General features: G+C 34.2%; 2 protein-coding genes across 2 annotated transcripts; both read left to right on the plus strand.

Moving 5' to 3' along the window:
• The first annotated feature begins 1,663 nt into the window (after nt 1–1,663).
• Nucleotides 1,664–5,153, plus strand: LOC139895904 (protein TONNEAU 1a-like). The gene is made up of 8 exons (XM_071878449.1): nt 1,664–1,836; nt 2,411–2,543; nt 2,648–2,736; nt 2,833–2,955; nt 3,742–3,863; nt 3,986–4,011; nt 4,101–4,239; nt 4,792–5,153. Exons 1-8 carry the CDS (start codon nt 1,750–1,752, stop codon nt 4,826–4,828), a joined length of 756 nt encoding a protein of 251 aa, XP_071734550.1. The 5' UTR covers nt 1,664–1,749; the 3' UTR covers nt 4,829–5,153.
• A 1,986-nt stretch (nt 5,154–7,139) lies between these two features.
• LOC139899613 (two-component response regulator-like APRR3) lies at nt 7,140–11,248 on the plus strand. The gene is made up of 9 exons (XM_071882434.1): nt 7,140–7,360; nt 7,873–8,353; nt 8,829–8,990; nt 9,079–9,212; nt 9,291–9,443; nt 9,616–9,769; nt 9,857–10,109; nt 10,197–10,884; nt 10,968–11,248. The coding sequence occupies exons 2-9, from the start codon at nt 8,008–8,010 to the stop codon at nt 11,064–11,066; spliced, it is 1,989 nt and encodes a 662-aa protein (XP_071738535.1). The 5' UTR covers nt 7,140–7,360; nt 7,873–8,007; the 3' UTR covers nt 11,067–11,248.
• The last annotated feature ends 1,596 nt before the right edge of the window (nt 11,249–12,844 follow it).

The raw sequence follows: 12,844 nt of genomic DNA on the forward strand, positions 1-12,844 counted from the left end.
CGAATGGGGTAATTATCACTATAGCGTTAAGTTTAGTTACCAGGGTGCTCTGTTACGTAGAATCTATTGATAAACTTTTGATGAAATCTTGTGGTCTATCTTTATATATGTTTATGACTCGAGCAATTAAACCTATAACTCACCAACATTCGTGTTGACTTTTTAGCATGTTTTATTCTCAGGTCCTTAGAATGCTTCCGCTGTGATGTGCTTGTTGCCTGCATGGAGTCTCTCATGCTTTGTACAAAGTTTATTGCATTCAAAATAAAACTGCGTTGTGTAATAAATAATTGGACTGTGATGTCAACCTGTAAATTAAAGACTTATGTATTTCGGGGTTTTGCTTATACCTAAGCACTCGCCCACATGTTTATAACTTTCTATGTTTAGAAAGTTACTTATTTTAATGAATGCAATATTTTATCAAAACGTATCATATAGAGGTCAAAACCTCACTGTGGAATCAATGATTAATGTGCCGCGTCAATAGCGATTTTGACGGGTCGTTACAAATATCATCACCCTCATCCCTAATAACAAACGAACCATCACCTTCGAGATCCTTCTTCTTTTGATGAGTTTTGTTTTCCAATGGATAAACACTCAAAAGAGACCTTATACTCTCAAGCAAATCTCCATGCCTTAAAAAGCATATCTTTTTTGCAACTTTTACCGTAATATGAAAACGCCAAAGGTCCATCCTCTAAGGACTTACCCACATTAATTGAATCCATAGCAACATCGAGTTCCATACTAACAACACCATACTAACAGCTACATCTTCATGGCCCAAATTTGACTCGCGCACCACCTAATCCGCATCAAGATCATTAATTTGATTCGTCATTATGTCTACATCATTCGCGTCACACTCGACTACAACTACAGCTTCTAATCCACCATTATAGTGTCCCACAATTACATCATTCTTCAAGGCGGACTGTATTTCCGCCATACGTTTCAAATACGCAACTGAACTAAACGAATGCCCTGCAGGCACACGATCAATCAAATCCGCATCAGACGACATACCTCAGATAACAACATTCCCAAGACAAACCCTTCGATTAACCATATCAATTAAATTCGAATTAGTTTGGAGAACACCAACGGATCCACAGTCTCATTAGCCCAAACCATCAATTTAACCGAATTGGATCTCCAAGTTCCACATCGTTTTCACGTGTCAATTAGGAATATTTGGCGAACACTAACTAGAATTTCACGAACACAACAGTTTAAAACCCATGAAAGTTTGATTCTATCATTTCAATGGAGTCTCTCACTTTTTTTTAACTACTCATTGGTCGGAGGTCCATTCGAAAGCAATCTTTCTATTCATTGAATATCGAGAGTGACGACTTTCTCTACTCTTGGGGTGTTTCACTTTGAGTGAAGAAATAATTTATCTTTATTTTAGGATGATGGAAAGTATTGTCTACATCTTACCTCTTATATATCCATATTGAGTTTGGTTTTTGTTGTTTTTGTGTAACATTTTACTATCACTAGAAAAATTCTTTAAAAATTAATAAATTGACCCAGGACCATATAACCCGGCAAGGATCCAGATCCAGAATAAGAGAACTTGTTTTCAACTATCGGATCACGCCTTATATACCCGAATCTCTCACGAAAAACAGTCGTGAAACAATTCAAAATACAACCTAAGAATCAAACGTTAATATACAAATTACTACTGAATAAACAACAACAGCAAAAGCAATCTGAAAAAAAAAAAAAAGAAAGATGGACGATTATACAAGAGAAATGATGGACCTCAAAACGCTCGTCACTCGAACCCTAGAAAAAAAGGGGGTTCTCGCTAAGATCCGAGTAAATCACACATTTCCCATTTACTATTAATCCATATATTTTTCAGTTTGTTATTTATTTTTTTTATTTTTTTTACGTTTTTGCTTTACATATATTTCAATTTGTATCGGTATTTCATAAGATGATTAGATTAGGTATCGACATGTCGCGTAATTTGTATCTTGTATCTGTTTGTGTATACAAGATTGATTAAGATGTTTATGTTTAATTGTGTGCATAAAGTGTGTTTAGGTTAGAAATAGACATTTATTTGGTTAATTAGGTTTTTCAAGCTATCACGACTTGCAGTATCTGGTAGATGGATAATTGGATATGGTTGTTGCAGTTTACTATTCGTTTCGATTTCGTACATTAATAAAGAAAGTATAAACTATATGAAGTAAATCGCTGAATAGTGTCTTTAAGATTACGGACGATCCTAAGGTAATCAGTTGTATTAAAGGCTCGATTCTAGGTTGAATTTACTAGAAGAAAGAATAAAAATGTTTGCTTTTTGCCTATTGCTACTTGTATATATGTTTTCGTGGATAACTGGTTCGTTGTTGATTACTTCTTCGTTTTCTGTTAATTTTAGGCGGAGCTCAGAGCAAGCGTTTTCGAGGCAATAGAGGAAGAGGATAAAGCGATTGAAAAAGATGACGGCTTACCTCCTGCGTTGTTGGGTAGCTGTAACGATCGTGCGAAGCATCTTCATGCTACATCCTCAGGTATCCACAATAAAAAAATTTAGAATTTTTATTTTTTATTAGAATTATCAAGCTTACATTTTGCTCAAATACATGTTTGCTAACATGTGTTGATATGCTTTCAGGCCGGCTTTTAACTGCTATGATATGTGAATACTTGGATTGGGCACAGCTGAGCCACACATTGAAAGTTTATACGCCGGAGTGCAATTTGGTAATAATATATATTTTTCACTGTTATTGTTATATTTTATGTTATGTTATGTTCAATTGTAGCTCTTTTGAATGTTGAGTAAACCTGCAATTGCAGCAAAAAGATGCGTGGAAAGCGGAGTTGAGAGATTTTAGTGATAAGGAGGGATATAATATAAACAGAAATGGAGATAGCGGTCCGTTGCTGTTGGATGTTCTTGAAGGGTTCTTGAAATACGTGGTTTGATATTTGTTTCTCTTGTTGCTTAAGCATACTGCCTTTTGTTTAATTGTTAAGTTAGTATTCTAATAGAAAATTAGAAAATAGATAACGGCACCAAGTACTATAAAAAATTTATTTTGTTTATCATTTGTTTTTGTGACACCTTAGGATGTGAGAAAGGAAAAATTGTAAGACTATCTATTCGCTTTCTGGGAATTTTAAAGTGTTGATAGCGTAAGAATCACGTAAGGCGCTTTAAGTTCTATATCTATAATTCTATAATTAAGTTATATATATTAGATTCATAATGGCGGTACAAGCAGAACTGCAGAAGGGGTGGCATTGTATGCATGTCTCTTATTAACGTCTTCATATTAATGTACTATTTATTTAGGCTTTGTATCCATGTCTCTTATTAACGCCTCAAGGTTTGAAATAGTGTATGGGTCCAACAATGGAGCATATTAAACTGTTTCTAATATAATGGAATTTGTTCTCTAATATATTAAAGTCGTCCTGTGCTAATTAATGTACTATTTATTTCTGGCGCATGATAACACAATCTAATCCGAATCTTCTATCGACATTGTGTTTAAATAAAATATACTCCGTAACTTATTTCTAACATATTAAAGTCGTCCTATCCTAATAAATGGACTATTTCTTTTAATAAACTGAATTATATATGGACTTTGTAGTATGGTAAAAAAAGCCATGAAACATTATTAAATTTAACTGATTGGTTTGGTTTGTCTTTATGGGTTGAACTTACACCGCTACTTACACTTGCATGGTATGCTGCAGGATCAAACTCAAGGAAGAGGTAGTGGAAGGAGATCAGCAGCTCCCGAGCAGGACTCTATCGACTCTCGGAACCGAAGGTCAGCTTCATCATCTGTTGCTGGTGGATTAGCTCCTCTGGGAAGGTACTTATTATTAGCATAATACCTATTAAATATTATCTTCATTTTAATTTAATTATTATCTATTATCTATTATCTATTACTATTATATTATTAACATTATTAGCTTGTTTTTTCTATGCTAGACAAGGTCCCGGTTCCCAAACATCTGGTAAGCATATTGATTATTGTTAAGAGTGTTCATCTGTTTGTTCTGAGCTTAATACACGTGTAATGGTATTCGTGGTTTGTTATATTCAGATCGAAGAGGAGGTTCGTCCAACTCTAGCTACAGGAATGATGATTGGAGATACGAAAATGATGATGCTTCAGAGGATATCACTCGTGCTTCTGCTGCCTTAGAAAATCTTCAATTGGACCGAAAAGCTAGAAATTGGCGGTCTGTTTTCTAACCTTGTAAACAATTATTCACGATCTCTTTTCCGAAATATAAGATCCGTTATTTTGTTTAGAGGTGGCAACATGGGTAGGTCAGGTAACGAGTTAAAATGGATAGTTATCTACTTAATACCGGCCATACTTGGTTGTGTTGACCTAATTACGCATTTTTCGAACTTTTTATTTAAGTCAAATATAGAACATAATTATAGGATCCATACAGTTAAATTAATAATTTATTTTTGTTAACAACTGTAATAGGAGATAATAAACCGTTATACACCTTGAGCAATTTTTAGCTAACTTTTAATTGTTTACCCACTTGCCACCTTTAGTTTGTGTTATCTACAAAAAATTTCCTCTTATATTTGGGTGTGTGCTGCATCATTTAAACTGCACAAGATACAAATAACTACTCCATATATTGTTTTTGGATTAATGTTACTGCCTATAATAATTATTAGTATAATTAATTATAATGTACAAGCAGCTCGGCGACTTGTAGTTTTTTAGAATTGTGAGTCTAAACCTCAACTTATAAATCGTGTTTCAGGCATGGTGGGGACGAGCGCAACAAAGACCACATGTAACTTACTTAAATGATATTTGAGTACGAGTAGTTTGTAGCCAGCTAGTGCTATGTCTTTCTTCATATACGAGAAAGATGTTTCATAAAGGGCGAACGTTCATGTTTTAATTTTTTTGCCCCTTTGCTGTTGTTTTTTCAGATTTCATTCAATATCTTTTTTGTCTTTTATTTCGAAGGCTGGATATGAATTAGCATATGAATTCAAGTGTTTGTGTGATTTAATACCATGATTGTAAAGGTAACTGCATATTTTCACTGTATGGTTTTCAAGTACATGATGCTACTCGGTTGGGGCATGAAAAATCCATCTTAGACTGGTTCTTCTATTCAATTATTCCTGGAATTTAATATTTTTCATGAAATATATAGAAGTTGCTGTTATCTTTTTAACAAAAGGAATACTACATTCACTCAAATTTTACACTTAAGTGTTTTTTTTATTATCAGTAACAACTAACTTTTTTTTTTTTTTTTTCTCTCTTCATTCTCTCTTTTCCTATTGGTTAAATTCTTGTAGTGTGAATATATGTGTATATAAATTGTGAATGAATCATTTCTCTTTTTTGACATATGAAAAAAATACCCTAAAAAAAACTTGACAAAGTCCCATGCCGCAAGTTGCTTGCATAACCAGACTTGCTACTTGCTTGTCTGGGGACACAGGTGATTTGCGTGTTAGATTTTCAGGGCACAAACAATGTACTTTCAAGTTTTATTAACGTTTGTTGACGGTCTACATGTTAATTTTTCATCGATATTTATTTTTCTATTTATTTGCAATTTGTTGAGCTCAATATATTTAGGTTGATCATCTAAAAACAATATTTTTCAAATTTTCATTTGTAGGTTTGGAGTATGTGTTAAAATTTGATGATAAAAGCAGGGACAATAAAAGGTTTTTCTTAGGTCGTTGTTTGGCCACCACCGGTTGAAGGAAAACTTGTGGGGTCCTTCTCGATGTCTTCTTCTTTTGGTTCGTCAAAAGATTATTCGTCAAGAATCGATCGGGTAAATACGTGAATTACGCGACGGCTGAAGGAAGGTTATTAAGGTTGGGCACGAAGGGTAAGAAAGCTATAATCACCCAAGATAAACTTGAGGTGCCTTCATTGCTTGATCGTTGTTGTTTCGTGTAGTTGTTTTGCTTTGGTTCCTTTTGTTGTTTAGTTTATGTTTCATTGTTTTGGATGTGCTTTTGTGTTTGTTGTATTATGGTTGTTTCGTTAGGCTTTTCGGTTGTCGATTTTTTGCATTTGGCCCCGGTTTGTCTAATTGGCTCGGCTCGTGTCCAGATATTTGTTGGTTAGTTGGTTGGTTTTAAATTTATTTTTTGATTGCGAGGCTTGCTGAGTTTTGATTTTTTCTTCTTAGGCTCTTTCATTTTTTTACGAAAGTTCACATTTATATAGTTGTCGTTTTTTTATGAAGAAAAGAAACGGAAAGAAAACAGTGGTAAACAGAAGTTAGTGGGTTAGTTATTTATAGAAGTTATTAACAATGTATAAGTAGGTAATACATTTTTTTTTTTAGCGAAAAAACTAAAACTTTCATACCAAAGAGACTTCAACATAAATTGAAGCCCCAAAAGAACATACAACTAAAGAAAACCGAGCTCAAACAACAAATACAAAACCTAACCGAGCTCGCACGAGACAAAACAAAATATGAATACACGAAACATAGACAAACACAAAAGAAGAGAGTGTTCAATAAGTAGGTAATACATGTCTTAAAGTATTAAGCAGCATTTATAAAAAAAATAAACTAACATGAAAAGAAAGAGAAAGAGGATATTTTTATTTGTTGATTGGGAAGATGTCGACGGCAAAGAGGGCTGATGTAACTCTCCGTGTACAGTTACTAGTGTTATTACACGTGGCAAAAATCTAATGGTTATCTGTACCGCAATTCTCGAGCCTCGATTGAATTGTGGTTGAGATGTTTCAGATATTTTCTTGCTGACATGTCAATGGTAGTTCTGATATAACTAGATTAAACGAGGGATATTTTAGTCTTTTAGTTCATCAAAACAACGGATGCCTTATCCTTCGGTCCCCACTGTTTTGGTAAACCTTTAATTGATCGCCCAGCCTACACGTGTCCATTCAAATCGGATCTTAAAAGATCCGCAATCCGGCCCAAAGCTTCTCTGAGCCCGTATATAGATCTCCGTCCTATGTCATCACTCTCTCTCCTACATGTCGTCATACGTGTCTGATTACGTGGCACAATTTTGGCCCTCACTAACTCCATGTCATCAGAACGAATATAATATCTTCTTCTACTCTGAACCAGTAGATCAGGTATTCATATGCGCCCCGCTGTTTTTATAATTTATTATATCAAACGACTTTTAACAAACCCTAGAATTACGCTTTCACTAAATTTGTAGATCATTCCTCTGTAAATTTTGTTCATTAATTTCTAGAATCTGTGTATACTGTAATTATTGTGGTGGTTGTTTGACCTAATTTCACGGATTTCAGCTTCTAGTAAAAGATCTGCTGTTCGTATCACCGTTATTCAAGTAAATGTAAGTACTTTTGAATAATTAGGTCAAATTAAACTAAGACAAGGTATTCGATGAATATTATTTATTGATTTTATTTCTAATTCTTATGCTGGAAAATGAATAAAATTGTATGAATATGATATGAATCTTAGGGTTTAGTTTATTGTTTTTTAATTTAAGGTGTGGATTGGAGGCTGATAATGATATGATTATTTTTGTTGGAAAATGAAAGTATGAAACAGGAAAGTTGATTTTTTTTTATGGAAGCAGTAAAGTTCTGATATATACTTATATATTTAAATATATTTATTGATGAATATCTCACCAAGTTACTATTTTTATTTGGATTTGGATTACATATTTACATGATATATTTGATATTCGTAAATAAATATAGGAAAATGAACAAGCTTAAATCATTCCCCTTTGGGTGTTTATTTAATTAATTGAACGCTGATGGATTAAAACTTGAAATTACAAAATTGCGGTTTATTAGGGTTATGATGACGATATTCGATTTTTTTCTACTTCAGGATTCTGTAACTGGTTTCTTAAGAAAGCTTGTTTCTTGGAGACACCGATATGTGCCACTTTTCATCGAAGAAAGAACTTTTCTTGTTGTCTCAGACGTGCACCATTTTCATAATTGGTCTATTTGAATCCGGTTAATGAGGAGTGTTGGGGTTAGTACTAGTGTTCCTGCAAGTAAAGGATCGGCCGAGCTCAATCACCATAAATGGAAGGAGCTGAAGGAAGTGAGAGATGCAGGTGCATTTAATGGTCAAAGGCTGTCTGAGGAAGATGAGTCAAAGATTAATGAAGATATTAATAGTAGTAGGCGTATAGAGTTGGTTGTGAAAGATGTTGTTCAACGACAACATCCACTACCTCAAGGCCCTCTGGTTCAATGGGATAGGTTTCTGCCTCTTCGATCACTCAAAGTTCTGTTGGTTGAAGATGATGACTGTACCCGGCATGTAGTTAGTGCTCTGCTGCGTAACTGCAGCTATGAAGGTATGTAACTGTTATAATCTATTGATGAATATATTATATTGCAATTGTATACAACTAATACAGAGACTTTAGCTCACAAGATGATGGTTACCTTTGGTCAAAGGCTACTTGGTGTAGAATATTTACTCTTGATATGCTGACCGTGCAAGAAAAACTGTGAAAGTTGTTTTCTTTTGGTATGACGTGTTAATTATCTGTGCCAACTGTAAATTTGTGGTGCAGTATAGGTTCAATAACTTGAAGTAATATGTATGCAGTTATGATTTTTTAGGCTACACGCAAGGTTGTAAAAGTTGCAGCGCGGGGCTGGGTTGGGGTTGGGGTTGGATCCATGTAGGGACTAATCGGCCAAGTTGGAGACTCGTCAGACATTGACCAACTTTGACTGCATTTGACCATCCAATAAATGATGTTCTATGATTTAATTTAATTTTTTTTTTTAACCAGTATATTAAATATGTGATACTCGTTGCAGTTACTGCTGTAGAAAACGGTGTAGAAGCATGGAAAGTGTTGACTGATCTCAATAAGCAAATTGATCTGGTTTTAACTGAGGTAGTCATGCCGTATTTATCAGGAGTTGGTCTTTTGACCAAGATCATGAACCACATACCATGTAAAAATATTCCAGTAATTAGTAAGTAGCGTGCTTGATTTTATCAGTAATTGTATTAAGCTGTTATTATGCATTCCAGTTGCTACACCTTACAAATTTTTACATGCAGTGATGTCTTCTGATGACTCTATGGGTTTAGTCTTTAACTGTTTATCCAAAGGTGCCGTTGACTTTTTAGTCAAACCTATTCGAAAAAACGAGCTTAAGAATCTCTGGCAGCATGTGTGGAGAAAATGTCATAGTGTGAGTTAATTTGTTTATTATGCTTTTGAACTTTGGTTTTTGTTTTTTATTGGCATTAATGTATCGTGTTTTCATCAGTCTAGCGGCAGTGAGAGTGAGAGTGGTATACATGCGCATAAACCTACAAATGTGAGAAGCAATGAAGTCTTGGATGATGACAGTGATGAAGATGATGACGTCAGCATAGACCTGACCACTAAGGATGGTAGTGACAATGGAAGCGGCACTCAGGTATAAATAAACTAGAAACGAATATAATCATGAGGCGTTACTAGTATTTATATCTTACGATCTGTGTATATATTAAATGATTCAATCACTAGTGTATTATTTTCTTATCTGAATCTGGATCTAGACGTGAATACTGTAAAGTTTGACCACTGATACATCTATGATTATATAGAGTTCTTGGTCAAGAAGAGCAGTGGAAGCTGAAAGTGTAAAGTATTCACGGGCCCAATTAACGGGGCCCCCTGATAGTACTTGTGCCCAGGTTATCCATGTAAGTCCAGATACAGCTGGCACAAAAAGGCATGGCGAAAAGGATGATAAAATAGGTAACGCATCAATACTTATCTATATAAACACAATGTGTTACATATTCTTATTCTTGTGTGTAAATGCATCTATTATATATTTTGTAGATGCAGTTGAAATGGGGAAAGATCTGGAGATAGGTATTTCTAGAAATTCAGATAAAAACATGGATCTAAAGTTAAAGGAATCGGGGGAACCAAGGACCGTTTCTGCTAATAATGTTATGATTGCCAAAGCAAATAGTAACGGATCACCTGCACTTGACCTCAGTTTGAAGAGATCACGAGACGTTGAGGATTCTGATACGAGTACCCATAAGCGAAATGTGCTACGACAATCGGACCTTTCAGCTTTCTCGAGGTAATTAATAATTTTGGAATTTAATATTCCCTTCTGCTTTAACTGATTATCCAAATCTGATATTATCTAATTCTTGTTGCCATGGAGGTATAACAATACCACATCACACTCCAATCAAGCTCCAACTGGAAATGTAGGCAGCTGCTCACCGGTAGATGTTGCAAAACCAGATAACATACAATCTAATTCAAATGGAACCCTGAATCGACGTTCTAATGGCAGTAGCACTCAAAATAATGATATGGGGTCAAGTACTAACAACGTTTTCTCTAAACCCGAACCACTAGCAGATAATAAAGCCATTCCCCCCGTTCTTTCTGAAGTTGACAAGTCACAGTTTCAGGTCCAACACCATCACCACCATTACCACCACTACCACCATCATGTCCATAAGACACAGAAGAAACTAAAAGGTAACCAGGATGATGATGATGATGATGATGATGATGATGATGATGATGATGATGATGGATCTTCAAGAAACATGGTCTCTAATGATTTGGGTGGTGCACCAGATGAAGGAAACGCTGCTAATTATGCAAGTGCATCAGGAAGTAACAACAAGAGTAATGGTGAAAATGGTAGTAATGGTCAAAAAGGTAACAGCTATGTGTTGGCCATAGCTGAAGGAGGTGATAATGGGGTTGCTGAAAAGGGCAATACTGGAAATGTAAGTGGAAACGGAAGTAGGGTTGATCAAGACAGATTAGCTCAAAGAGAGGCCGCCCTAATTAAGTTCCGTCAGAAGAGGAAAGAAAGATGCTTTGAGAAAAAGGTATCATTCGAAAACACTATTATTATGTCCTCCGAAAATTCTATGATACGAAGGTTGACGTTGTGTGTTGATTGGATTTGAAGGTGCGATACCAGAGCAGGAAAAAACTGGCAGAACAGAGACCACGTGTGCGTGGCCAATTTGTTAGACAAGGGGTGAATGGCAAGGACTCAGATTCGTAACAGGAGTTATTTGGCTTCTTATGCAACATGTAATGTATATGAAGATCATCAATGGTGGTTGTGTAGATATGAAGAGTGACATTTTTCATCAAGGACTCTTCAGAAAGAAGAAAGTTTGCAGATTCCTCTCATTTGTGTGGTAAGTTTCTGTTGTTGTTAAAAGACTTATATGTCCCTGGTTTGATCCTATAAACGAAAAAACCTTATCTTTAATAACGGCTTCTTTCATTTTGTTTTTAATTTGCTTGTTGAACTTAGTGATCTGTATGAAAGAAACAATCTATGCAGTCATCTTGTTCAAATGTGACTTCGCTTTTGATTATATCATATTATCATTAGTTATAGTTGTAGTTATTATTATGAGTCATATAATCATTTTTTTACCCCATCAACAACAGCCCAAATGACAGTTCAGGGTAAGGCTGGCTATGTTTATATTCGCAATATGTTCACGTTAATTATTATTATATATATTTATTTATTAAAAAAAAGAAATTAGGAGCCTCATTTATTAGTTTCTTAAACAATCAGGTTGTCACACGAGAGAAATATGAAATATTTTACCTTAAACTTGGGTATTTAATGGTTGAAGGACATGATGTTAACGCGTTACAATAAGTTTGAAAATGACCACTTGTTTGTATAGTTGCATACCATAAACATTACTCCGTTGATAATGATAATGATAATGATAATGATAATGATAATGATAATGATGTGGTAGATACCCTTCACTATTTTTATTTTTTCTGGCAACTAAAAATACTATGCATTGTGTTACAAGTTACATCTCAGCAAGTGTTTTAGACAATTGACAATGTATAAAATTTGAACGTTTATCGTTCTACGTAAACTAAAATTAGTAAAAAAAATACTAATTATTTTGAAAAAATGGTAGAACTTACAATTCTGGTTTTATGTTGACCGTGTCTACTAAGAATAGTTCATTATTTATATAAGGTTTTACTATAGAGAGTTACACTCTCACTAGAGATGTCAAATATTAGTATTTTGGATTGTCCCATAAGTGTGTAGTTTTATTTATAGGGAAAATTTCATACTTATCCCTTCTAAATTCATAAATTATATTTTTTCTCCAGAGTACAATTTATAGGGTTAAAAAGTGGATATTTTAAGTGAAAGAAAAAGAGTATCTTTTTATTTATCACGTGAAGACAGATTTCAATTTCATTTTCAAGTGGAAACAAAATAACACTAAAAATAAGACGACGTGTGTGCCAAAATCCTACATCTGCTCTTGTTTGGAGACGTTGACATTATCAATTTTGCAAATATTACAATTTCAGTTGGCCAATAAATCAAACTGTGTCCTTTTATTTATTTGTTTAATTAGAAAAAACTAGGGAGTAAAAAGGAATGATAACAAACAATGTGCTCCTAGCCTCGGGTTCAGATATGAAACTCATCATATTTGTAATTAACGAATCTGGTTATTTGTAGACTTCCAAACATTTAAAGTTTATAGCTTTTTTAGTTATTGATGTACAGTATTTAATTTTGTTTAACATAATCATGAGATTCATTTATAAATCTTACAAGACATTAAGTGTCATGTTCATATGCTAAATGGTAATCATCATTATCACATGAATACAAATAAATTGATTTTTTTTTTTTACCACAGATTTTATTTAATAGAAAGTCTCTAGAAGATGTTCGAAAAGACATTACAATTGCATTAGGAGCCGTGAATTTCAATTTGAAACCATGAAACTCCTAGTATGAAGATATCGATCTTTCTATTAGGTTAGAGTCCG

The sequence above is a fragment of the Rutidosis leptorrhynchoides genome, chromosome 3 (genome assembly GCF_046630445.1).
Source record: "Rutidosis leptorrhynchoides isolate AG116_Rl617_1_P2 chromosome 3, CSIRO_AGI_Rlap_v1, whole genome shotgun sequence".
Taxonomy (NCBI): Eukaryota; Viridiplantae; Streptophyta; class Magnoliopsida; order Asterales; family Asteraceae; genus Rutidosis; species Rutidosis leptorrhynchoides.

Excerpts from the sequence above, each read along its gene's own strand:
- LOC139895904 (XM_071878449.1), top strand. The coding sequence starts at position 1,750 with ATGGACGATTATACAAGAGAAATGATGGACCTCAAAACGCTCGTCACT. Across the intron at positions 2,544-2,647 it reads TCTTCATGCTACATCCTCAG|GCCGGCTTTTAACTGCTATG; the intron begins GTATCCACAATA and ends ATATGCTTTCAG. Across the intron at positions 3,864-3,985 it reads GGATTAGCTCCTCTGGGAAG|ACAAGGTCCCGGTTCCCAAA; the intron begins GTACTTATTATT and ends TTTCTATGCTAG.
- LOC139899613 (XM_071882434.1), top strand. The coding sequence starts at position 8,008 with ATGAGGAGTGTTGGGGTTAGTACTAGTGTTCCTGCAAGTAAAGGATCG. Across the intron at positions 8,354-8,828 it reads GCGTAACTGCAGCTATGAAG|TTACTGCTGTAGAAAACGGT; the intron begins GTATGTAACTGT and ends TACTCGTTGCAG. Across the intron at positions 10,885-10,967 it reads AAAGATGCTTTGAGAAAAAG|GTGCGATACCAGAGCAGGAA; the intron begins GTATCATTCGAA and ends TTGGATTTGAAG.